The 25795-nt window shown below is 44.9% G+C and overlaps 1 protein-coding gene across 1 annotated transcript in view; it reads left to right on the plus strand.

Moving 5' to 3' along the window:
* Positions 1 to 22626, plus strand: part of T265_02427 (hypothetical protein) — a gene marked incomplete at both ends in the record, with an annotated part of 60359 nt that extends 37733 nt beyond the window's left edge. The window contains 14 exons of the mRNA XM_009166660.1: positions 213 to 264; positions 1206 to 1289; positions 5880 to 5946; positions 6049 to 6182; positions 6634 to 6793; positions 9094 to 9162; positions 11033 to 11176; positions 12003 to 12159; positions 13271 to 13377; positions 14305 to 14547; positions 16235 to 16477; positions 18002 to 18118; positions 20003 to 20098; positions 22004 to 22626. Of these exons, the coding sequence (XP_009164924.1) occupies positions 213 to 264; positions 1206 to 1289; positions 5880 to 5946; positions 6049 to 6182; positions 6634 to 6793; positions 9094 to 9162; positions 11033 to 11176; positions 12003 to 12159; positions 13271 to 13377; positions 14305 to 14547; positions 16235 to 16477; positions 18002 to 18118; positions 20003 to 20098; positions 22004 to 22315 (1985 nt within the window). The remainder of the gene's footprint in view (positions 1 to 212; positions 265 to 1205; positions 1290 to 5879; positions 5947 to 6048; positions 6183 to 6633; positions 6794 to 9093; positions 9163 to 11032; positions 11177 to 12002; positions 12160 to 13270; positions 13378 to 14304; positions 14548 to 16234; positions 16478 to 18001; positions 18119 to 20002; positions 20099 to 22003) is intronic.
* Positions 22627 to 25795: the final 3169 nt, after the last annotated feature.

The raw sequence follows: 25795 nt of genomic DNA on the forward strand, positions 1-25795 counted from the left end.
ATTATTATTATTATTATTATTATTATTATTAGACTCCTAGACGAAGTCCATCCGTCACCCGACAACATCCTACTGGCTGGTTTTTTTGAACCTGCTTGACTGCTTGCAAGCGTTAGTGGCAGCGTCATTGTTGTCACGACGTATCTGATTGGGCCGCGACAATTCTTCATTAATCCCATTTCTTTTTCATCCTACGCCCTCAATTCACACAGCAATCGTGGTCATTCATCTGTGGTCTCCGATTGTTATGAAAACGAAGGAAAAGTGAGTCCAGCGTATTACCTTCTTCCGCCAGAAACCAAGTTCATCTTACACCAGAACTATTTTTTCCTGGAGCATAGCTAATTAGGTTGATGGATTGATGCCAACTTTCTCACTGGAGGTCCTGTTTCATTCTGTACAATTACGGAGAAAGAAATGAACGATACATTCGGTTCATAGCACATCAACCGCGTTACGCAACATCTGCAAAGGTACGCAGTCCTAAGGTGCACGAAGGAGAGCACTTGACTGGCGCCGTGTCATCCTGTCAGATTTAACTAACGCTCATGTGAATTGTGTGCCTAAAAATGCTGTTTTAGATACAAACGAAGGGATGGACAGTGCGTTTTATTGGCCTCGTCTACCATCCAGGATAAGGTCTCAGTCAACTTTTAGCTCGTACGAACTGATGATACAAGGCATCACTGCCTGCTGGGATCTGATTTATGTGGCGATTAGTGTTCTTGTCCGTAATGGTAATGCTGTGTAACAATGTTAAATATTGATAGGAAGCTGAGTACTCATCAACTGCTGTATTCTAAGGAAGATTCTTGAAGTAAGGCCACTGCTTCAGATAGTTCACAGTAGCATTTTTCGGCAGTCACACTTCGTCGTGCATCCCCTCCAGAACCAAACCGCTTTCTGCGAAGAACCATGTAACATCTTTCTTTGAGGGCTCACTGCATCCCTGACACCTGTATGGATATCCGAATGTCCACACGGGTTCATTGATAGCAAAGGAACTGTAGCTTGCTGTGTACCGCTTTGAATTATAGCTACTCATGAGTAGATAAACTTAATTCACCAATTTTACTCGTCAAGCCTTGCTATCGAACTTTGTGTGCACCCTTTTATTTCACCCATCGGATCACTTGCACTGAATTCAGCCAGTTTGGATGCAGTTCATATTTGACTATCTACTCTTTTTTTAAATTTCCTTACAGTCTAGCGCTACACATGATAATGAACTACAGTCTTAATCAAACCCTTAGCGTAATTGCTTATGAGGGTGGCGAAGCTAACTTGAGGTAAGTAGAGAATGCAGGCTGTTTCCCTTTCCGGCTGGCCTGTTCGACCGCCGTTCTGTTTGGTCGTTTCAATGGGATTTTCATGTCCATGTATGCATGTTCATATGCGTTTTATCTGGGTAAACTGAACACCAATACTGGCAGCGTCATGCATGCGGAACACGCAGTGGTGCCTCTCCTTAGCTAGTTACCGTGCACAATTTGGGAGCGTTGTTTTTTTCGTTGGAGATGGTGAACACAGGATGTGGGTCAGTTGTTTATGGTTTGCTATAGCTGTCCGTGTTTTTTGTGGGCTAAGATGCGGCCAGGTTGTCCAGACCCAGACAATAGACAGGCCTTTACTCAACGCCTTGACTGAAAACCCCGACCGAACCACAGCCGTGGTTGATGTAAGCTCACCGTATCAATACAACTGTAAGCTCTCAACCTACAAATTTGGGTCAGGGGACTTTCTAGTGACGAATTTCTTTTATTGTATCACGAGCACGTCCAACGTCCATAGCAGTATCGTAAGGTTCTATCCTTTCTTGATGCAAGTCACTAGAACATATATGAAGTGCGTTCGCTGGTCAGCAGTGGTCGATTCACTGGATGCCTGCATTGTACGATTTATAATCTCCGTGGAGATTCGTGAGATGCTCACTGACTCCCAGTAAGAATGAAACAGAGTTACTTTGGACACAGGTTGACTCCACTTATGAGGCAAATATTTCTACTGAAGCCTCCAGTTATCGACACACCGGTCAGTTTATGCCAAGTAGAATGCTGTGCTACGTGAAGCTACGACGTGACGTCAGTTTGTCTGTCCAGGGCAAAGTTTACACCGTGGTGGTGCGATCCATACTGCTCTATGGATCAGAAGCGCCGTCCCTACGCACAGAGGACACACGGAAGATGTCAGTGTTTGACCATCGCTGTCTCCGAAGCAGTGATCGAGTTTAGTGGGAACATCGGCTTAGCAATGCCGAGGTACGCCATACGGTCTTAGGAATTAGGAACTCTCCCACTCATGCTTTTTTGGGCTACACTAGTTAGGACGTGTTCTCTGCATGTCGCAATACCGTCTGCGAGATGGCTCAAGTGGTTAGAGCGCGAATTTACTGACCGAAAGGTCCGTGGTTCGAACCCGACCTCTGCCTCTCGACTTCCCCTGCCCAGGCTTGGGCGACCTGGGAGTATCCCAGCCCTCGTGCTTCCTTCGGGTAGCATGGCAGCTAGGTATTGGAAGGGTGTTACAGCTGAACGAGTTATTTTTATTTATTTACTTCTGCCTTACAGAGCTCTTTTCTCCCAGCCCTGTGCTGAGTGGAAGCGACTGAGAGGTGGACAGTGTATGACCTTGCAACGAACTACGAAGACGCTAACCAGTAAACTTAGTCGGGTGGACAGCTGCCGTCGCCCTGGATGGGCACCCCGAGATTCAAATCGGCAGTGGTTGATGACGTTGGCAGAAATGGCCCAATCGCGCAATCAGTGGCGCTCGTGCATCAAAGCTATCGCCTTCAATGCGTAGCTGCCCAATTTCCGAACAATCTGAACATGCCTTTGCGTCCAAGGCTTAGTTGTATGTCCCACATTTTCGCTTTCCGCTTATCAAAGCTGCAGCAGCGAGAACCAATGTGCTTATGGCACACGGTTTATAACTGATAAATTGGAATGAATTGAGGCTATTAAGTGATGCTAATGGAGTCCCGAGAGGATGAGGTTCACGGGCAAGCATACCAAGACATGTGGTTAGTCATCACTTGACCTAACGCCCGAAATCAACACTAAATACCTGTTTATTAGCTTCATGTCCAACCACTTTGAGTTGCTTTCAGTGTCCTGGAGACATCTTTTGGCACATGATTAAGCTAGTAGTGTGTGATCTTATGGTATTTTGATAAACGTTTGCTTTCCAGCATCCGTTGGATGATGCTCCAGACTAGTAGTGGTTTTGTTGGATCAGTAGATCGACTACATATCATGTAGGTGCACAACATCGTGGATAAATTGGAGCGAGCCACTTGTTCTCTCTGAATTGCTGAGATACGTCATTTCCAAAGACATTCTTCAATGGTCTAAACAAAGAGTTACAGTTTGTCAAACGTGATAAACATCTAAGTAGTAGAATATCAGGCATCTTTAAATTTCAGTTCAGCGGGCCGTTGTTGAGCTATCTCAAATGGTCTGACCGGACGAAGATGATTTTGACCCAGAATTTACACGATTTCATCAGTGATCTTGTCCCACTGTCCTTCCACTCTGCAATGGCCGTCTGTAGTTCGATTACAATTAATAGATCAGCCAGTTCTTCATTGTATGTTTGAACAGTTGAGTGATATGGTTCGACTTCAACTCGACTTACCCGTTGAGTAGTGTTGAAAAGCGGTCGTTCTTAGCTGTCAAAATCTGCTCAGGTCTGTTGCGTTCTATCAGCAAGAAGTGATGAATTCTCGGTCTACAGGGTCCTTTCAATCTGGCGACGATTTCCGGGGGATTTCCGGCGATCCGCGTACGATAGGAAGTCCATACCCTATTTGTTGCTTTCCGCAAGTGCTGTTAATTTGGAGATGCGTTTGAACTGTAGCATCTGTGAGACCTAGGATTGTTGTAATAAATACGAAATCCCCCTGAGTCAAGGTGGGTACCGATGAGTCATTCTCATCAGACATCACCTCCGGTCGTGCTTCAGTCTACACCAGTCCTGTATGTGTGCTCATATTTTGAGTTTACTTTGGACTTGGTTAGCCATCGGCCTCTGTTTCCCGAAAATATGATGAGATTGCCTGATTCTTCAGTTTTGTTTACACCCAGCTTGTTTGATTTTTTTGCCTGGTTTACTCCGAGAAGTAGTTTAGGCGCAACGCGGACAGCAGCACGTATCAAAGCTTGATCCGCCTACTAATGAGATCCGCGAATTACTTGTGCGACAAGCATATCACCGAAATCTACCGCACCCAATGCTTGTATAACTGTACGCGCCCGACGTTAAACCGCGTGTTTATTGTTGAGTATTCCAACACTAGACGCATTATCAATAAGCAACCGTCGTGGACAATATGGCTTGATCTTTGTACATCGCTGTACGGTTTCCTGTAGTATGGGTACCTTTTGCTCTTCGCTCGACTGCTCCTCAGTTGTCTTCCGCATGCGGTCCAACATTGATCAAATGATGTCCAGTCGGTGTAGCCCGCAGGGTCACTGCTGCACTAAAGCACCTTCACATCACACGTAATTCTCCACACTTTTACCTTGTTGATTAGCAGTTGAGTTGTGTCAGCACGCTTAGTGAACTCCTTGAGATAGTTCAGTGGTTAGAGCACGAATCTACTGACCCGAAGGTTCGTAGATCTCCGCCTCTCGACTTCCCCTGTCTAAGCTTGGGCGATTGGGCAGTATCCTAGCCCTCGTGCTTGCTTTTTTGGCACCGAAAGGGTGTTACAGTTGAAAGATTTATTGGGTGGCTTTCACAGACATTGATATCGTCCAGCTTCCGAAAGCTTTGATGTGAACTGCAGTAGTTCACGTGCACGTATCATGAATGAAAAAATCTGTCTTGGGTGTGATCTCGACTACTCTCCCTTCCCGTCTAACAGACAATCCGTTTTATGCCTTTGTGCTCATACCGCAGCAGTGGGGACTTTCAACATAGTTTTTTTTAGAAACCACTGCTATAAATTCCTTTCATTTACTGTTTTCAACAACTGTCAGAGTAGCCCGTTGTCACGCAAGAATGTGTTCTGTTCAGGTTATCTTCTTTCTTTCCTTCAGTATGGCCCAGTTTGGTCCCCAACTCTCTAAACAATCAATCAGTAAATTGTGCTGTCGTCTTTCTTACATTACCATATCTACTGGACTCACATATTTGCTCATTTAATTTAATTTAATGTTGATGCTTGGTGGCTTGGAGGGTTGATCACGAACCTTCTGTTCGGCCGGTTTGGTTTCAGTCGGTTAGTTGGGTTGTTTTTTTTTAACGGGCAACATGTTTTGGATTAGAATTATTGGCTCGAGTTTAGCCGTGTTCACATTGTTGACGTGTTGACATTGTTTCAATGAGCCCTCCATCTTGCCCCGTAGGTACTTTAGGATTGCGTGCGAAACAGCAAAAGGTATGAAAGTCCAAACAAGGATGCCGGAGTGCTTGCGCAACATCTGGCACCTTTCATATCCATCGGTTCCCCATTTATCAGCTTTGAAGAAGTAGACGATCAACTCCCGTGCATGCACTGGAACAGACAACCTCAGTATTCAGACTGTAGTGACTTTGTTTAATTTTAGTCCTGCGTAGATATCTTCTTCCACCATGAGCAACAGGTGCTGAACGAAAACTCTAAAAGCCAATTGCGGTCGGACACTTCAAGAAATCCTACTATAGATTTGGGCTCAATTACTATAAGTTTCCCATGCATTCTGTAGCAGTTCCCGACCATACGGGCAACCACAAGCTAAGTCCAGATTGATGAGCTGATCTGATGTGAAGTACCATTTGAGTTCTCAAAAGGTCGTATCTGTTTACACTTCTCACCCCCGTCTATCGTTCCAACCTCTAGTTTATCCACCGCATAAGCAATATGTACACAAATTGTTTTTTGTTCGTTTGCTCAGCTACAACCTTGAGTACAACGAGAGTGGCTTGAAGATATCATTGAGCGGATTCAACGAGAAACTATTCGTAAGTCCTTATCACCCCCGTGTGTTGTATTTCCGTCAGTCCGCCTGTCAGCCACCTGCGGTGTCCACTGCTGTCGCCTTCCATCCCTTTTTTTCTGCTCAGGCTTTCTATCAGACCATCCTGAACCACATTGTGAGCGAAGATTCGGCCACTTCGTCTGCTCATTTCGAGTCATATCGAGACGCGATCAGACAGTTGTGTTTCAATGAAGCATTGAAACCTAACGTATTAAACACGTAAGTTCCGCTACTTTTAATTCGCTGCAAGTCTGAGTCAGAGTATCGAATACTCAGGTAGGCCAGCACTTCAATGGCTTGTGAATCTTCGTAGTTATTCTCACCTTGAATTACGAGTACGGTGACAGGACTGACTATGGATACTCACTAGGGTCGTCTCTATCCTAAGTGGTCAACCGCCTATTTCATTTTCGCTCGCTGTTCGCCGCATTAGTGAGCGAACTGTTCGTTGTTGGTTGACAAAGACGGTTGTCGGATCATTGGTTTGCTAAGTTTGTCGCAGTTGGCCCAATCTCAGTGCTGGCCGCCAGAAAGTCCACTCTGAATAGATGATCCCCTCGTTCATGATCACCACACCAGAACCTTTTTTTGTGATCTCATCAGCATAATGTCATCATGGCTCGCGTGTGCTTCTATCCACACCCGACTAATTCACGACATTTTTCTTCAGACACATGCAGTTCTATCTGCTCCGAAAAGAAGCCTATCTCTTCGACGACCTCCTATCGGCTATCAAGAACTTGTCCGTAGCCGACTTGATGGCCTATAAACAACAGTTTTTCTCCAAGCTACGGATCACAGCCTATGTGCATGGTAATATGTCTGCCGACGTGAGTCCTGCTTCGCTTCATTTCAGTGATTACACATTGAGAAACTCTTTTTGAATGAAGCCCATCACTACTAGATTGAATGACCAACACGAACTTTGACAGCCTGTAGTGGCTGCATTTTTTTTGTGAGTATCCTAAATCCAGTTTTGAATAACCATCCCTCTCTATGGTCGAAGGTGTATTCAAGCCCACTACAAAGTACTTGCACGTTTTACGCATCCGGTTTTGGACGAAGCTGCCGGAATAACGAGTATTCTGATCAATCCGGTTGATCGATGTTTTCATAATATCTGAGAGATGCTCCAAAGGTTAATCTGGCCTTTCGGCTATCAGGAGCTTAGTACTCCACCTTGCTTGTTCCTTCCATCACTGTTTGTGTGTCGGATTTCCATCGAGCGGCTGCTTGAGTTATGGTTGGTCGAATGTTAGTGGATTTCGGGCACCCCTCAGTACTCTCTGGAGTGAATAAATGGCGGCATGCTCGCAATGCTCGACTTCTCTGAACTAAAAATCGAGCCTAGTCGGTCTTCAAAGCTGCTCAGGCCAAAATTTGAATGAATCGAACTTCGGGCGACGGCATTTGACTTAATCCACCTCATGACAGGCACGAATTTGTTCGTTTGCAGATATCTTTGTCTGCATTCGGAAACCCCAAACGATCGTGTTTTCCCCGGTACTCTATTTTTCGTGAATCTTACTTGATTTATTGATCTTGTCAGCTCTTCGCCAGTTGTTTGGCTCCTTTAGTCGCCGTTCACGGAAGATCCTCTTCTTCCCAGTATTGCTTCGGTTTCTCGAGGGCATGTGCTAGAAGCTTTAAGGGCCGCGACACATCATCTCCTTTCCACACCGACCCTTTCTCTTTTTGGAACGGAAGACAATACGACTGTGCCATACTCCTCGCGGGCATGCTGTTTGGGGACAAAACGGATACATGATGACGATATAGTCACCCTGCGTCAGGTTGCATGGGGAGAACGATTTCCTTTCGTTTTGGAAACTTGCCTTGATGGTATTCACGTTTCAAGAGGCGGATGGAAACGTGTTTGTATAAGAAATTCGTCAGCACTTTGACCTAACGGCGTCTGAGAAGGAGAGGATACTGCTCTGTTGTATAACATAATGATACTAACATAAGTCCGCCTTTTCTATTCGCGATGATGGTACCGTACATAAATACAGGATCCGCATTTGTGAAAACAAACGGTTAGCGTGAACTACTTCAACCAAGAAGGAATTAGATTACTTCAAGGAGGTAAATTCTCGGGAATGTGGAACTTGGAACGGGGTTGCAAGTTCCTAACCTTAAGACCAATTTTACGTTTCTTTCGGGATGACAAACCATATTTCTGGGAAAACTTTAGCAACTCACCAACATAATTTGGCCTCGGCAAATGCACTCGTTTGCCCAGCAATTTGGTTTTCACGGGTAACTCAAGTGAATCCAAGCTGGGTCTATCGTTTACGTAGCTCTTCTTCAACTGAATGTGCTCTACCAGGCCGTCCCATGTTTCGGTTAGAACGATATCCGAGATAGCCGAGTATAATTCCTCGAAGAAGAATACCCGTGGGGTTTCTAAAAACTATTCGGCAGAGTTTTGCGCAACGTTGTGAGTAGTTTCCTCCAAGAAAAAAAACTTTTGTATTGGTAGTGTGAGGAGATTTGGGATTTTTGTGGAGATTTCGTCCTGTAAGTGAAGCCAATCTATGCTGAAAAGCCGAGAAGAAGTGTCTAAGTGCGATTTAATCACACTGCTGCTCAGCCACTCGTGGCCGAACTCGTGTTCAAACCACTAGCCGGGAGGTCGCGGGTTCGAGACTCTCCGGAGTTTGGTGAGATGCGCATTGCTGATGATTCCCACTAAGGATGAAACAGCCGTACAGTGCTTCTCGGCTTTTCAGCATAGTTCGGCTTCACTTACAGGACGAAATCTCCACAAAAACACTTTTGAATGTTTGCCTAGCCTATCGGTGTTGCGTATCTCTGTGACCGCTTTACTTTGAGAGGCGCTTGATTCCCTATTGAGCGTGTAGGTTGAGTCATCGATTGAACTTGTGATCAGGTTAGATAGGCTGTGTGTACAACAGATAACTTAATCGAGTGTATTTGGTTACACATTACAGAATTCCTTTCTGCCGTTAATCAATCACAGCATCATTTCGAGCTTTCTCAGACTAAACCGATTCCTTTACTTGAGGCTAATGACCTGTATGAATATCCCTCTCTATCATGTTTGCTGCATACTTAGCATTGTTTTTCGCTCCACTTCCTGGAATTGTTTTGTTTGCTTGTTCTGCAGGATGCTATCGAGTTTTTCGAGTACACCACCCGCAAAATCGGATGTACTCCTTTACCCAGTCGGAAATTTGTAAGTTTTATCGTTTTCCCTCTCCCTCGCTTCTGATCGGAGAACAGTTCGGTGTATTTGTTCCAGAGGGCCTGGCGACGTAACGCACTTATTTTCATTACTGACCTAGTAATGAGTATAATTTTTCAGGGGTTCAATTACATTCCACCAGAAACGCTTATTGAGAGCTTGCTCAAAGATCTCCTCTGGCTCTACTTCCAGAATTTCTTTGCGTTTAGCCAGAATATTTAGTAGTTGAGTTTGTCCTTTGCTTGCCAAGCTTCTGTGCAGCAAGGTCCCCCAAACTAGAATCATGTGAATTATACATCCACTTTATGGATTACTCTGTCAGGACTCCATTGTTTCGGTCATATTCTAAACCATTCAGCCGTGATCCACATATTCAATTTAGTCAGGTGATGGGTCAAAATTCTGCCTGTGAAGTCTGTTTATTGATTTATTTATTCATTTACCCAGTTCGCATCCTGCGATTTGGTTCTAATCAACTCTCACGGCAGTTACTCATAGGAATGCCAATAACTCTGTGAATTTTTCCTTTTTCGAAAATAGGGGTTCTCGACTTATTTATATCGACTTACTATGTCAAAGGGGTGAGATGGACCAAGTGGTTAGAGCGCGAATTTACTGACCGGAAGGTCCGTGGTTCGAACTCGACCTCTACCTCTCGACTTCCCTTCTCTAGGCTTGGGCGATCTGGCAGTATCCCAGCCCTCGTGCTTCCTGCGGGTGGCGTGGCAGCTAGGCACCAGAAGAGTGCTACAGCTGGACGGCCTTATTACGTCAAAATACCCGAGATATTGAGATCGAAATACGGTTGCTACTTTACTGGGGTTTTCCGGCTGGAACATAATAGGTCTACTCATTTTGGAAATGTCACGCGCTGGAAACTTGCGACAGCCTCTATTCCACTTAAATGATGGGTCAAACTTATATCAAGGTGAGGAAAGAATTCGCCCGCACATTAGCTCGTTCGGTAACCATTTAGTATTCGTGCGAAATGGCGGTCTCTATCCATGTCAATAAATAATTTGTTGGAAAACTTGTGGATTCCCCCAGTGTTTTTCTGGTCATATATCTGGTGATAGGGTCGTTCGTGTGTTGAAACTTGTAATCAGGACCTTGTTTCCATTACAACGGCTGGTACAACCGTACCCTAGCAATCGAATTTCTTCTAAAACTCTTCGATTTGAGAAATATTGCGCATAAGCAAGCTGACATAGTTCGGAATGATCAATTCGTGTCGCGCGACAGACCGGCTAACGAACCTCTTGCATAAATCATTCTCACATCATTTCAGATCGGCCCTGTTCATATACCTTTGTGTTGTGAATTTATAACCTACCTGTTGCTATTTTGCTTTCTGTCGTCCAACGTTTTGCTGTCATATTGACGGGCCTCTTCTACGTAGACTGGTTGCGCGATTATGAACATGGGATGGTTGTAAATTCCAGCGTCTGGACTTGTCTTTGGCTGGTATACATATTTAGCTCTTGTTAGGCCCTCGTACAGTGCGCCTCCCCTTGGTAAGGGTTAATCAGGAACACAGATTAGGGTACTTCTGAAGACAACCAGTTTTCTTGAAACATGTTATCCTTCTTGTGGTCTCAAGACACATCATTATCATCGACAGCATAACCACAGTGTTGAACACTCATGCCTCACTGCCGTGCGGAAAAACACGTTGAAACACGTTCTATAGTGTCAGCGCTGACGTCCGGACCACACACTGTCCGTCAGCAAAAGTGATGAGTTGATCATCAGATAACAACAAAAAGGTGTTTGTAAACATCAGTGAGCAAGCTTCTTCACAGTCACTTGTCCCCTTCTTATAATTTCCTTCCTATACGACCCTTTCCATCTTACCTACCAGACAGATGTTGCTTCATACGAGCCGGGAACGTATAGAGTACGAGTGTCGAACTGCAATCCGGCAGACGTCAACATGTGTATAGCCCAAGTGCACTTGCTGGGCAAGACGGACCTACGGCGTACTGTATATAACAAGCTACTGTGTGTAAGTTTCTTTCCAGCAATTTTTGTTTTCACCGTTGCATGTATTCGTGTTCAGCCATGTTGAGGTGATGCACTGCTCGACTAATCCTTTGCCGTGGCACACTGTGGTTAACGTCTTTTGCAGTGCTCTCCCCTGGGCCGTTCCCTCTCTCGGGTCGATGAATTTCTCTAAAAGAGGTTCGGTCCGCGTCAGGAGCAATCGTGATGTATCGACATTTGTCTGCCTAATTGTGGGATTGTTTCCGAGTCTTATTGATCGTATTCTGTTTGGTTCTCCAAATCGCACAAAGTGCGGACACTCTCATTTACTTTAAGACATCTATTGCTGTGGTTTGTCGGTTTTACTCGGGTACACATACCCTTCTCCTGTTCAGGCGTACAGCGCACGACACTTCGAAAATGCCTTTACCATTGTTGTCTTCATTCCGCTAACTTGGGACCCAAAACATTTCCCTTTCCTCTGTTGATTGGCTGTAAGTATCGGCCACTAAAACAATGCAACTACACGAAACTGAACAAGGTTGAAGCTGCAGATGTCCAGCTATACAACTGGCGCGAAATCTTAACAGTTTCTTTTTAAGAATGTGGTGTGTTGTCAATAGCGTAGCACCGTGCTGGAGATGACTTACTGTGTGTTGTCATTTGGCTGACGTTATTTGGTAGATCCAAGTCAGGAATAGTGCCCTCGTTTGGTGTTCGGTTGAACCCTGGACATCGCCGTGAGCAGGTCCGTACTTTGGCTTTACTCAGACAATATCAATCGTGTTTGAACAACCATACATATCAAGCACCAGCTTAGTTTCCAGGCGAGGTGGTTCAGTGGTTAGAGCGCGGATTTACTGACCGGAAGGTCTGTGGTTCGAACCTACCCTCTGCCTCTCGACTTCCCCCGTCTAGGCTTGGGTAAGCTGGAAGTATCCTCACCCTCGCGCTTACTTCGGGTGGCATGGCAGCTAGCCACCAGAAGGGTGTTACAGCTGAACGGTCATCTTACTATCTATCCGATCGAGCGGTTCCTTGTGGGAAATAGTTTTACCAATACCAATGATGTTCAGTACGTTTTCGTCGATTCGTAGTCTTTCGGCTGCATTTAAAATCTATATTCGAATGTGTGTCGTTTCATCAATACCGATTAGCAGACATTCGGAGCAGGATCCTATGCTACCCGCTAGTTCTGTGATTCAGCTTCAACAAAAAATCATGGTTGAATAAGTTAAAACACCAGCGTGGATAGAAGGTCACTAACGCTCACCACAATGCATCCGTCTCTCATACGTTTTAATTGTTCATTGACTGCTACACGATGGAGTACCGTGCGTCCTTGTTACCGAACGCTCATGAGATTCTTCGTAATGTACTACTCTTAAGGTTGCTGAAAATCCATCGACGGCCCACGACCGATTTCGCCCTTTTTGGGGCTCATCAGGTGGGCGTAGTCCCCGAGTTTCCGTCAACCTTATGTTCTACTTGAAACTAAATTGCACGAAATTCGCGAATATATACTCATTTGCAAACTAATTTGTTTTTTCTCGGGAGACTCACCTGGAACCCAGCTGAATCTCTCGTTTGTGATGTTCTAAGGCAACTGAATGTGCTGCACCAGGCCGCTTCGTGACTGATGAGATTCTCATACCTTGGCGGATTTCGTCCAATCATTCCTCTGGATTTAGCTTGAGCTTTTGATAAAACACCTGGAGAGCTAGTCTAGGAACAGTAATCGACATCGAGGCTGTTTGAAGACAGCAGCAAACTGAAGAAAGACTTATCGTGTTAACTAGGACTTGGAATGGGTGACGGGTCGTCAGTGCCATTGTTATCATAATACCAAATGATGGGTGTTCCAAATCAATCAGATTAATACAAAATTAAGTTGCTTTGTAGCTTGCCATTACACTGAATATGTGTGTATATTTTGCGTTGCCTTACGTGTGTATGATTGTAGCGAAGAATTCAAGTTTACGGCATGGATTCAACAGAATAAGTGTATTTTGACGTTGATAAGGGCTGCGTATAGTTCATTCGTATCTGTCTGTAACGCAGGCACTTGTCGTAAGTTCAAACAATGGCACCCTGAGTGGATAGTTTAATCATTCAGCTGTAACAGCCATTCGGTGCTTAGCTACCATGCCACCCAAAGGAAACATGAGGACTCAGATACTGCCAGGTTCCCCAAGCCTAGACTGGATCAGTCGAGATGATGAGGTTGGGTGGGGCCTTCCTAACACCTGGAGTTTGATGAGGCCAACTAAATTATTATGGATAAAACTAGAAAAAACCAGTTCTGGTTTTCCACCCGGATATCTTACTATACGATGTAATATTTTTACACGCCTTCTCGAATTCATATTTCGGGTACAATTGAGAACATTTATTTGTGCACAGTCTAAAATATACAATGAGAAAGTGTTTATCCCTGGTGTGCTTGCTGGATCCCGGTTACTGGCGAAAAAAGCCAGACTGTGTCGGTTGAATTCAGTTTACTGTCTAGTACAGTTTAGCATTCTTTGTTCTTAACTTGCAGCTAAAACTACTTTCAATGCGAAACATGCAACTGAATGAAATCTTTTCGTTGTGTGGAGGCTCCTTTGTTTGGGGAAGTCATTGCATAGTTCTTCAATGAATTAACGATGGTGGTAGGCGTTTTGTTATGAATGTGGATAATACCTCACTGGACCACCTCCACCAAGGCTTCGGGCAATGAAACTACTCCCGGTTTATTGAATCTATACTACTCAAGTAGGTAATAACGCAGCTGATATTCCCGGTCAGGTGACGATAGCACTCGTAGGAACATGTTAGCTTTTCCAAACATTGATGCGTTCGATTCAGGAAGCGAACGACGAATTGTGAGTGTGAGTAGCTCGCTCTTTAATTCCTCATACAGCGCAAATTCCGACATCGAGTCAGGTTAGTGGGTTAGGCGTGAACTTCGTGATCGGAAGGTCCGTGGTCCTAACCCAACCTCTGCATCTCAACTGCTTAAGTCTAGGTTTGGGCAACTTGGCATTACCTCAGCCCTCAAAATTCCGCAGCTAGGCACCTAACGGCTGGACGCTTACTACTACTGGTTCGAATTCAATCTCTCTTCTAACAAGTTTCTTCTTGCTTCCTTCTTTTGTCCACCCACAGTACATACTTTCAGAGCCGGCTTTTGACTACCTGAGAACCAAAGAAACTCTTGGCTATCAAGTGTATCTTCGAGCTTGGCGATCCACACCTGGTGGAAATCTTCACGCCGGCGCGTCAGTTGTGGCCTGCAGTCAAGCTAACCACTTCACGGCGAGTCACGTTGCTGGGCGTCTCTCAGCATTCTGGTATCACATTGTACCTCGAATTTTAGCCGGCATCGAAGAGGAGACTTTTCAGACCGCAGTATGTGGTGTTGGTTTTTCGTATGCGTCAGTGCCGTGCGAGTTCTTTTGTTTGTTCTCATACAGCCTTCGAATGTTGCAAGTGAACCTCCGCAATTCTATTACTTGACTCCACTTGCCAAGCCTGGCGATCGAAATGATCTATCTGGCAATAATTGTTCATGTAATAGTACTGAACACCGTTCCGTGTGCACTGTACCACGCACGCTGTTTTATTTAAACAAGGCGTGGAAACATGATCCTGCCATAAGTGATCAAGTTGGTATTTCCTAACAGCCATTACCGTTGCCTGGTTTGTGGTTTACGCTTATGGACGATATCAGAACACTTGGGGCGCCTTCTGGTTCATTGTTTGACACACCCGTTGATTCATGTAGTGATTTAACATCTATTTTTCTCATTAATCTGTCTTACTTTACCAATCTGATGGATTTTCTTGCCATATACGTGCTTTCACGCGGTGTCTGACCCTGAAGCTGGGGTCACACCGCTGTCATACCGTCTAGTTGATCTGTAACTCCGAGAGAGTGCGAAAAAAAGGGCAGTCCCAAAATCATAATCGCACAATGCTCTCGGAGAAAACAACAATAACACCTCTGCGTAAGTGCGAGTAGTTGACTGTTGACCTGTGGCATACGCACTGTACTCTCCTCGCTTGTGTCAGTATCCAGCTTGTTATCAGTCGCGGATTGTCTCATGCCGCACCATCGTCGGTCTGACAAGTTGAAAGATTGAATGACTGCAACTTACCTGTAGATAGCAGTAAAGAAGAAAATGTTGATGATTGACTATTTGAGGCCAAAATAAAGTATACGCCTTGGTTTACGTTCTCTCCAATGTTTCGGAATGTACTGATGGTGAGAATCATCAGGCACAGAAGTTGAACATAGTGGATTCTGCGTGTAATCGACTGGCTGGAGAACTGTGTTACATTCTGAATACTAGTGGATGGATCCCGGTTACTGGCGAAAAAAGCCAGACTGTGTCGGTTGAATTCAGTTTACTGTCTAGTACAGTTTAGCATTCTTTGTTCTTAACTTGCAGCTAAAACTACTTTGTCTGTAAATTTTCCACTACCCTCATTGATAGGATTCAATGCGAAACATGCAACTGAATGAAATCTTTTCGTTGTGTGGAGGCTCCTTTGTTTGGGGAAGTCATTGCATAGTTCTTCAATGAATTAACGATGGTGGTAGGCGTTTTGTTATGAATGTGGATAATACCTCACTGGACCACCTCCACCAAGGCTTCGGGCAATGAAACTACTCCCGGTTTATTGAATCTATACTACTCAAGTAGGTAATAACGCAGCTGATATTCCCGGTCAGGTGACGATAGCACTCGTAGGAACATGTTAGCTTTTCCAAACATTGATGCGTTCGATTCAGGAAGCGAACGACGAATTGTGAGTGTGAGTAGCTCGCTCTTTAATTCCTCATACAGCGCAAATTCCGACATCGAGTCAGGTTAGTGGGTTAGGCGTGAACTTCGTGATCGGAAGGTCCGTGGTCCTAACCCAACCTCTGCATCTCAACTGCTTAAGTCTAGGTTTGGGCAACTTGGCATTACCTCAGCCCTCAAAATTCCGCAGCTAGGCACCTAACGGCTGGACGCTTACTACTACTGGTTCGAATTCAATCTCTCTTCTAACAAGTTTCTTCTTGCTTCCTTCTTTTGTCCACCCACAGTACATACTTTCAGAGCCGGCTTTTGACTACCTGAGAACCAAAGAAACTCTTGGCTATCAAGTGTATCTTCGAGCTTGGCGATCCACACCTGGTGGAAATCTTCACGCCGGCGCGTCAGTTGTGGCCTGCAGTCAAGCTAACCACTTCACGGCGAGTCACGTTGCTGGGCGTCTCTCAGCATTCTGGTATCATATTGTACCTCGAATTTTAGCCGGCATCGAAGAGGAGACTTTTCAGACCGCAGTATGTGGTGTTGGTTTTTCGTATGCGTCAGTGCCGTGCGAGTTCTTTTGTTTGTTCTCATACAGCCTTCGAATGTTGCAAGTGAACCTCCGCAATTCTATTACTTGACTCCACTTGCCAAGCCTGGCGATCGAAATGATCTATCTGGCAATAATTGTTCATGTAATAGTACTGAACACCGTTCCGTGTGCACTGTACCACGCACGCTGTTTTATTTAAACAAGGCGTGGAAACATGATCCTGCCATAAGTGATCAAGTTGGTATTTCCTAACAGCCATTACCGTTGCCTGGTTTGTGGTTTACGCTTATGGACGATATCAGAACACTTGGGGCGCCTTCTGGTTCATTGTTTGACACACCCGTTGATTCATGTAGTGATTTAACATCTATTTTTCTCATTAATCTGTCTTACTTTACCAATCTGATGGATTTTCTTGCCATATACGTGCTTTCACGCGGTGTCTGACCCTGAAGCTGGGGTCACACCGACGATACAGACTTTGTCTAATCGCTGTCATACCGTCTAGTTGATCTGTAACTCCGAGAGAGTGCGAAAAAAAGGGCAGTCCCAAAATCATAATCGCACAATGCTCTTGGAGAAAACAACAATAACACCTCTGCGTAAGTGCGAGTAGTTGACTGTTGACCTGTGGCATACGCACTGTACTCTCCTCGCTTGTGTCAGTATCCAGCTTGTTATCAGTCGCGGATTGTCTCATGCCGCACCATCGTCGGTCTGACAAGTTGAAAGATTGAATGACTGCAACTTACCTGTAGATAGCAGTAAAGAAGAAAATGTTGATGATTGACTATTTGAGGCCAAAATAAAGTATACGCCTTGGTTTACGTTCTCTCCAATGTTTCGGAATGTACTGATGGTGAGAATCATCAGGCACAGAAGTTGAACATAGTGGATTCTGCGTGTAATCGACTGGCTGGAGAACTGTGTTACATTCTGAATACTAGTGGAATTTTTGTATTGGAGTCCTGCGATTGCTGGAACACTTTATTTCGATGCATCCTGACTTGATGTCACGTGCGACACGCCAACCGCAGTTGCCAATATGCAGCCGTGCACGGATGACTTGTCGACTCCTGTGGGGGACAGATAAAATGCTGAGCTTTTGACGAAACGACATAAACAAGCCGTGTCAGGCTTGTGACCATCCTCAACCATGTGTCTTGCTATCAGTTTTTATGGCTTGAACGTTGAGATCTGAGGATGAGTCAAAATCATTAAAACGAAGGCTTCACTGCTTCTTCATTGTTGTGAAAGCAGGTGCAGAAATTCCAAAGACCGGTGCCGACAGCTGTTTGTTGGAGGGTCTTACGATTGTAGCTAACAGTTGTCTGGTACGCCGCTTACTTTTCCGATCGTTTTCTGAAAAAAATTGGTCCAAAAAGACCACTTGAGGCCATCGACTGCGCCTGACCCAATCTCTAAGCCCTGGTCTGTTCTTTGTTCTCATCAGGCTACTTACATCGTTTCAGTAGCCTGCTAAATTTTGTTCCCTTGTTTTCAGGTTGCCTCTCTCATCACCATAGCTCAACTGGAGGATCCAAACATGCTCACTGAAGCGGAACGGAACTGGGCTGAAATACTGATCGGAGAATGCATGTTCAATCGACGAGAGGCTAGCGTATGTTTAGTGTCTCCTTAGCGCATCGTTTATTGTTAGTTTGCTTGGTCTGTTCGCACCATCCATCCATCGTCATCTTCAGAGACAGCAACATCAATGTTGACACTGATTCTTCACTGCCGTACAACCATAAGGTTCGTCTAACTATATTTAAAGCCATAGAATAAATAGAAGAGAAAAAGTGAGAGGAGAGGAACATAATACTGGTCTATATCGAGCCTTCTGAGATGCTCAATCATGTAATCTGGGAAGAAACTGATAGCACGAACGCCGCTGAAATCGATCAGCTGCCAGTTCTTGGAACAGATGGGGTCATGGGACGAGATGCTCATCATGTAATCTGGGAAGAAACTGAAAAGCCCGAAGCCGCTGAAATCGATCAGCTGCCAGTTCTTGGAACAGATGGGGTCATGGGACCCCATCTTGGAAAGCCTGAAACACCAACAACAGCCAAACTCTTAGTCTCTTTCATGCCCTTCTGTCGAGTCATGCGTTGTCTGTCTCGTGGTTTGCGCCATTGTGAGGAGTCACGGAGAACAACACTGGTCTCGGTAGGTAGTGTTTCGGCATGCGTAGCACATGGCCGAGCGGTCGTATTCGCTGGTGCTGAATGTTCTTCCCGAATGAAGTACCTACCGCACATCCAAATACCCGTTTTCTAATCACCTCGTTACTAACACGCTGATACCGTCCAAAACCAGCCACGCTTCTGAGGCATCAGTGGTCGAAAACCTGAAGACGCCTCACATCATCCGTCCTCAGAGGCTGTCTCGCACCCATACAACAATACAGTCCTTAATGTAGCCTGATACACGCGACCCTTAGAATCTAGTGATGTCTTCTTGACGCCACAAGTGACGCATATTAGCAAATGTCATTCGGGCCGTTTGAGATCCTTCCACTGACTTCATCAGTCACACTTTCGTCAGAGTTAATACAACCAACGAGATGTGTGAATTTTTCCACAATCTCCAGTGATTCTTTTTGATTGTAGGAGGTGTGTCCGGATACTGCACGTTTTGCAAATGACTTTGCTCTTTGAAGGTGTAAGGCGGTGGTCAGTCTACTCACGAAGACTTACGCTTCGCCTCTGTCTTCAAAGACGCGGGCAATATCGTCTGCAAGGTTTTCGCCAGGAACAATTTGAACATCTGAGTTTTGGAGACCTTCCAGCGTTCGATTCATTATCTCATCAATGTTAAAGTTGAACACGAATGGAAAGAGCAGATATTCTTGTCGGACACCGCTTTTTCTAGGGCATCTTTTGGGGATCTCATCATAGTCTCACTCGATCAGATGTGTGTGAAAATAGGGATCGGGTTATCTCCACAAACCTCTGGGGCATACCCTGTTGAACAAGTGTGGTTAACAACACTGACTGATCGACAGAATTGAACGCACCGTCAAAGTCAAGGAACACCAAGATTGTGGGTAGCCCGCAAGTGTTCGGCGACATGGTTCTGATAATTTCGTTTGATTTCTGGGTCCTCTAGCTTCTCAGTGGCTAAGCGAAGTGTGTGCGTCTTGTGTAGACCTGAATTGTTCAATAAAATGCAGCAGTATACAAATACCTGATCGCAGTCCACGCTGGTGTTCCAGTAAGAGCGTCAGGCGATGATCGACCCTCGCCACCGACAACTGACGGCGCTGGGGTCTGTTTAGGTTCGTGGCTGTTTTGGGTTGGCACCAAGTTGCCACCTACGCAGTCAGCTGATCGAAAACGCGCTCAAACTGACTATAAGGTCACAATGGTGATGATCTTGGAATTTCACTGTGATGTTTTGTTGCAGCATACGTTTTGGCTTCTTTTCAGTTTTCTTTCGAACGATGCTCTTGAGATATCCCATTTCGAATCGGCTAATATCTTTTTTTATTATTCCATAGGTGAAAGTGCTAAAGACGGTCACGAAAAAAAGTTTGTTCGAATTTTTTGTGACGGAATATCTGAAACCGTGCAATCGGCGAGTCCTGTTGGTTCAAGTACGTTTCCACCCTGATTACTGTCCGGTAATCGGTAGGCCTGCGTTTCGAGTCCAATTGCAAAGTTTTTCGTGTAGTCAGACTTGCGATTTCAATGTCCCAAGAGTAGTTGGGGTTTGAAAAGATCCAAAAGTGTCCCGTAAGTTCATGTTGTTGTTTCCATCACAGCACAACTATGATTTGTCTGGGGCTATCCGAAAAAACATCAGGTGAAGGGCAGAACGAACTAGACGCCTGCTGCTGGTGCGGGGCAGGGGTGAATAACCAATCAGTGTCCATTGACCTGGAGCCCAAAATCTTCTGGGCAGGTCGAGTACAGATCATATCCTCAGTGAATCTCTGTAGAGGTATGTGACAATACCCCTGATCACGTGAGCATTCTGGATACGCGTTTCTCTGGCAGAATATCGGTTTTCAGGATTTATGATCGCAATGTAACCATTAGTTTAGCTGGCGGAAATTGTGTGTGTATTCAACACTTGTATCGCAAGCGTATAAGGAAGCGCTTTCGGCTCCCCGGTCGAATACGTGTGTAAGATGACTGTGACAGCTGCAGTTGTTTGAAGTATGATCCTCATAGGACGCTTGCAAGCTGTGTGTTTCTAACGTCATTAAGATTTAGCTATATCACTATCAGTTGACCCAGTGCGTGGGCGATGTTCCCTTTGACACACTGCTTTGGTTGGTGCCCAACTTGGTTGACCCGCCGGTGCCTACGAAACATTTTAGACGAAAGAGCCAGGGAGAATTCAGGTATTATGGACGAAAACGCTTGCACATGAATTTGGACGCTAGTTAGGAGCTTATCCTGCGACACAGTACGAGTATTTATTGTATTGTTTGGCTGCTGTGTGAAACACCACCTCTGATAGACACCGCAGATTAGGTTCGTTTGGCACATAGCATATACTCCCAGAAAGCAATAAAACCGGCAGACGTTTCCAGTTGGAAGGAAACAGTATAAATAGAGTTATTTGATGGTGGTTTATTCCTATCCCATTTAGGATTACAGGTTGTCTTGTTTGGTGTGTCTCAGCTGCCCATTCAATTTGCTTACACCAAGTGAAAATGAACTGGTTTTTGGGAATGCATTTTATGGCGCTGCATTGAAATTCATACTGATTGATCATCGGTTTGTGCGCGGAGCTTTATTTTTACCCCAAATAAACACGATGCCCTATTACTGTCTATTTTGCTATCGTACTTGATACTTAGTTCAATGTAAGTTACTCTACTCGCCCACTTCGTCACTAGTGAGGTTACCTTTGCAAGAGGTCACCATGAACTAAGCGCTTAAGGTTTGAGGCCAAACCTGTTACCTGACAGATTCATTAACCATGGACAGTAATAAAATGGTGGTCGGTCAGCTGTCGCATAAGCATAAGGGCTTGAACTATTGCCAGATTGCTCAAGCCTAGACTGAAGCAGTCCACTAGCCAGACTTAGTTTCAAATTACGAAACCTTCGGTCCGCAGATTCGAGTTCTAACCTCCGGATTATCTCAGACCTTCGAATTTCGATTAGTTTCCTCCAAACGCAAAACACCCTAGTGGATTCCTGTGCCCGCTATATGATGAGTAATTGGTCAATGGATCAGTCACTACCAGACGGCGTCGCGTGAACTTTTTGATAGAAGGTTGAATGTTGCCACATACAGTCGGAGTGAATGTCAATTACAGTCACAGGTAACTGAAAGGTAATGTTAAACTCCTGTCTGCTAGGTTGGGTACTCCACTTGAGATTCGCGCCGTTGAGGATCACAAACAAGGATGCAACAGCCGTACGTGTTTTTTTTTCATAGGTTCTCTGGTACCGGCTAACTTCAGCTATAGGTTGACTAAAACTCGATTCAAACTGCACGTGGATACCTGAATTTTTTCCCTTCACGATTTACTTCTCTTTCAGGTCGAGGCGTCCGCCAAACCCGATTTAGGTCACGTATTTCCGCAAAAATCTTATGACCTCCATATTCGACATGTCAAAGTCACCGAACAACTTCAACAAGACGAGCAAAATAGTCAGGATGAGGTTGATGTAGCAGCCGCTGTCACCGCTTGTGGTTTTGACAACGACGCCGGTTTGACTTTCATGCATACTTGTTCTTTGATGGATGACACTTCGGAACTATGTCCCCCAGCCACGGACTGTGTTGCAATTGATAGTTTGCGAGGCTTTCGGTCCACTCTGGTGTATGAACCTGGCCGTGTTGTCGAATGATCGAGTGGAACGATGCGAATTACTGATCATGTTGGCTGTAATTGCCTGATGATGAGGGTTTTACCTGCGATTTACTTTGTACTGCCACTCATGTGACTGGTTCTTTCTCATGCAGCTCTGGTCCTAATTGTGTATCCAAGTCACTTGAGCTTTCGGAGCCGTTTGGTTTTTTCTTCTACCTGGGAACACGTGTCCGCACTTAATGCCATTATCTTAAAGAATAGAGATTGGGGCTTTTGGCTGTCCTATTTTCTCGATTCATCCTCTGATGGTTGATGTTAGCTCTGCCAATCAAAAAAACTGTATTCACTGACATACTCGAGCACCTTTCTCAAATTAACTTTGGTCGTTCATCGTCACAAGGTGATTGCCATTTTGAACGAACAAGTGCTTGCAATTTCGGAAATACGGTTGGGGTGAATTCAGCTCGTATCCTAATATCAACCTTAAGATTAGGCCCCCGAAACGGAGCGAATCAGTTGAAGTTTGGTAGCCCCATATCAGTCATCGCTGTCCTAAGCAGCTCCGGGTATTTCTGAGCGTGTGGGTCTGCCTACTCAATACATTGCTCACTTTATAGTCTAATTCAGTTTCTCGGGATGATGTTTTTTCCATCCCACTCTACAGGTGGATAGGGTGTTCGATGAGGAAATTCGCTAGTTTATCGTCTGTAGATGTGTAAGTTATCAACTGTTTTTTTCCCCGCAATTTACGTCACAAACAAGATATTTAGCTGGGTTCCAGATGAATCGTGCAATTTGGTTTCAAGTAGAACATTAGAACAAAATCTGTTTGAGTGCATTCCCGCTAATTTCGTGCAATTTGGGTTCAAGTAGATCATAAGGTTGACGGAAAATCGGGAACTGCGCCTACCTGATGAGCCCCAAGAAGGGCGAAAGCGGTCGTTGGCTGTCGACGAATTTTCAGCAACCTTATGAGTAGTGCACTACGAAAGTTAACATTGCATAGCCTTTTATCAGGCTCACTAGCGTTCGGACCAAGAAGTAGGAAAATCCTTTGAGTTCCCATGCTGTCCCTGCTGAATGTGGAATCACAAAGTGGCGCTAATCGCTATCGATACAACTTAATTCCGGGTTTTTTCAAAGACAAGTAATTGAAGTGCAGAAAATGAGCAACTTTCTTGTTGAGCTCCTTCAAGGTTCACATTTAGTTCCATACATGTTTTAGGCCTACAACGAAGGTTACTTTGTTCATAAGTGATTTGTCGAATTAGGAAGAACGTGACGGAGCCGATCGTCATGCCAAATAATCGTAAGAGACCCCGCTCGGGTTTTTGCAAAAGAGAGATTAGTTTCGATTAGATGGGTAGATTGGTAGATAAGATTTTTTCTAATGACGGCACCACAGTAATGGCGGGTGGTCTATTAGACCATGTCCCTGACTCTTCCTGTTGTTCTACGCCCGGTTGATTTTAGATGTTAGCGATAACGTAGTAGCTTACGGGTTTCTAAGTGTGATTGTTCGTCTTCTCTGAAAATATGCTACCCCTCCGTTACACCAAGATTATCTGAGTTGCATCCCGAATTCGAATGCGACCGAGGTCATCTAGACTGATGGGCTTCTCGTGGATGATCGCATCATTCTTATCATGCGTGATTCAGCGTCTACTTTTCTCCAAGAGATCCAGGAATTCGAAACTGAGATTGCACGAGATTTTATCAAAAACATCAAAGTGGTCAGTCCGGTGTTTGTTTGGATTATCTGTCCAGGTTTTTTGTTGACACTGCTCGGTTTTCGAATTCCTCAGTTGAGTCCAAATCCAAGCCCTACCGTATGTTTCCTAGAGAACCGGATCCAGATGCCAGTCATCATTCCGTGTATTAGGACATCCAAGGAATCACGGTCGGTGTGGTAGCATAGATGGGCGTTGGCTTGTTCGCTGAGCTGGGCAATTTGATTGCAAACGTTTCATCACCAGTCGAGGTGACATCATTAGTGCGTTATTGGGGAGCGTAGTGGTGCGTAGCGCTACGCATCACCGATTGGTGGTGAAACGTTTGCAATTAAATTGCTCAGCTCAGCGAACAAGCCAACGATCAATCACGGTGTTACTTTGTCCGTTATGAAAATCACGTGGATAGTTTCCAGGGGACTTATGAGCAATGTATTCCATCAAGAAAATGCATGAACTTTTCTTTTTTGAAACGTAATTAATCCGTCATTATCAAACCGAGAGATGCCGATATTCGTTTTTACTCTCCTAAATACGATTGGAAGTTACGTGGACTAGAGGTCTACTTGGCTTTACGTCATATTTAGGATTTTGCGTTTTCACCTATTCCAAAAGCAATCAACATCCGAGCTGGCGTTTCATGCCGACTTGCTATTTCCTCGACGCAAGTGAAGCAAATCTTTGAGCCCAAACACAGACAAAACACATCACAGATTCAAGTTGGGAAATGAGCTTCTCACGGGTTGTAGAACTTCACATTTCCCTGGCAGAGCGCAGCCAATCGGTATGCGGACTGCTCGGAAGGCTCACAGTAGGAAGCCGCAATGATGCAATCACCTAATCTCTTCACGCCGAGGAGCGAGGTCATAGCAACGTATCCACTCAGACAACCGCTACAGTGATATCTAAAGCGGTTCTCGGTTGAGATATGCCTTTGGTCGAAGGGCAACGTTATGAGTAGTGTGTTACGTCTAGGCAAAAACTATCGATCTGTTGCTAACCAAGCTGCGCGGATCTTTGGTACACACGACTGCTTTTATAACCGATATCAAAATAGCTGCCATCAGATTCACCCGTTCGTTTTGTTCCCCAGAACAAAATGCGCATCATTCAACTTGCAACACGCTTCTGCTTTGGTCCGCTGGTTATGTACCGTCTTGCTTGAATGGTGGCCAATTGAATTTAGTAGCTTGGCACCCAACCAATGTGATATTAGGACGAAAATGTGACTATTTCAGAAGCAATAATGATGATTTTTTTCCAAAGGACTATTGCCCGATTTGCAACAATATAAGATGCGAAATACCGTTAAGGCTATCTGGTTGGTTCCTCGGGTCGGGTCCCACTTGAATGTGAACAGCTGAACAGTGAATTGGTGTGCACTGACCAGTATCTTACCACCATTCCCAACGGGAGAGTGGCAGTTTCAAATGGCCAACTTGCTCTGGTTTTGGAAAACATGGATGCAAACAGTATTTCTGACGGATGTGACCACTCCGTAAGCTTGGAGTTTGCAAGTTTTGGTTACCGTCGGTCCTACCGAAACGCGATTGCTGATTTATGTGATGCGTAAAAATTTGCTCGCAAACCGAATCACCATCTGAATCTACTTCTTCGTTGAACAGTCTTGCAAATGAAGTACTATCGAAGTTTCAATAAGTGTTGCGGCACGTGGAAAATATGTTTACAATTTGTGAGCTAATTAGTTGAACGGAATGAAGCTTGTTAGCCGGATGGACGTGTAACTACTGAGTGAAAAAAAACATTGTTGTCGTGGCAGTCCTAAT

The sequence above is a fragment of the Opisthorchis viverrini genome, assembly GCF_000715545.1.
Source record: "Opisthorchis viverrini unplaced genomic scaffold opera_v5_29, whole genome shotgun sequence".
NCBI lineage: Eukaryota > Metazoa > Platyhelminthes > Trematoda > Opisthorchiida > Opisthorchiidae > Opisthorchis > Opisthorchis viverrini.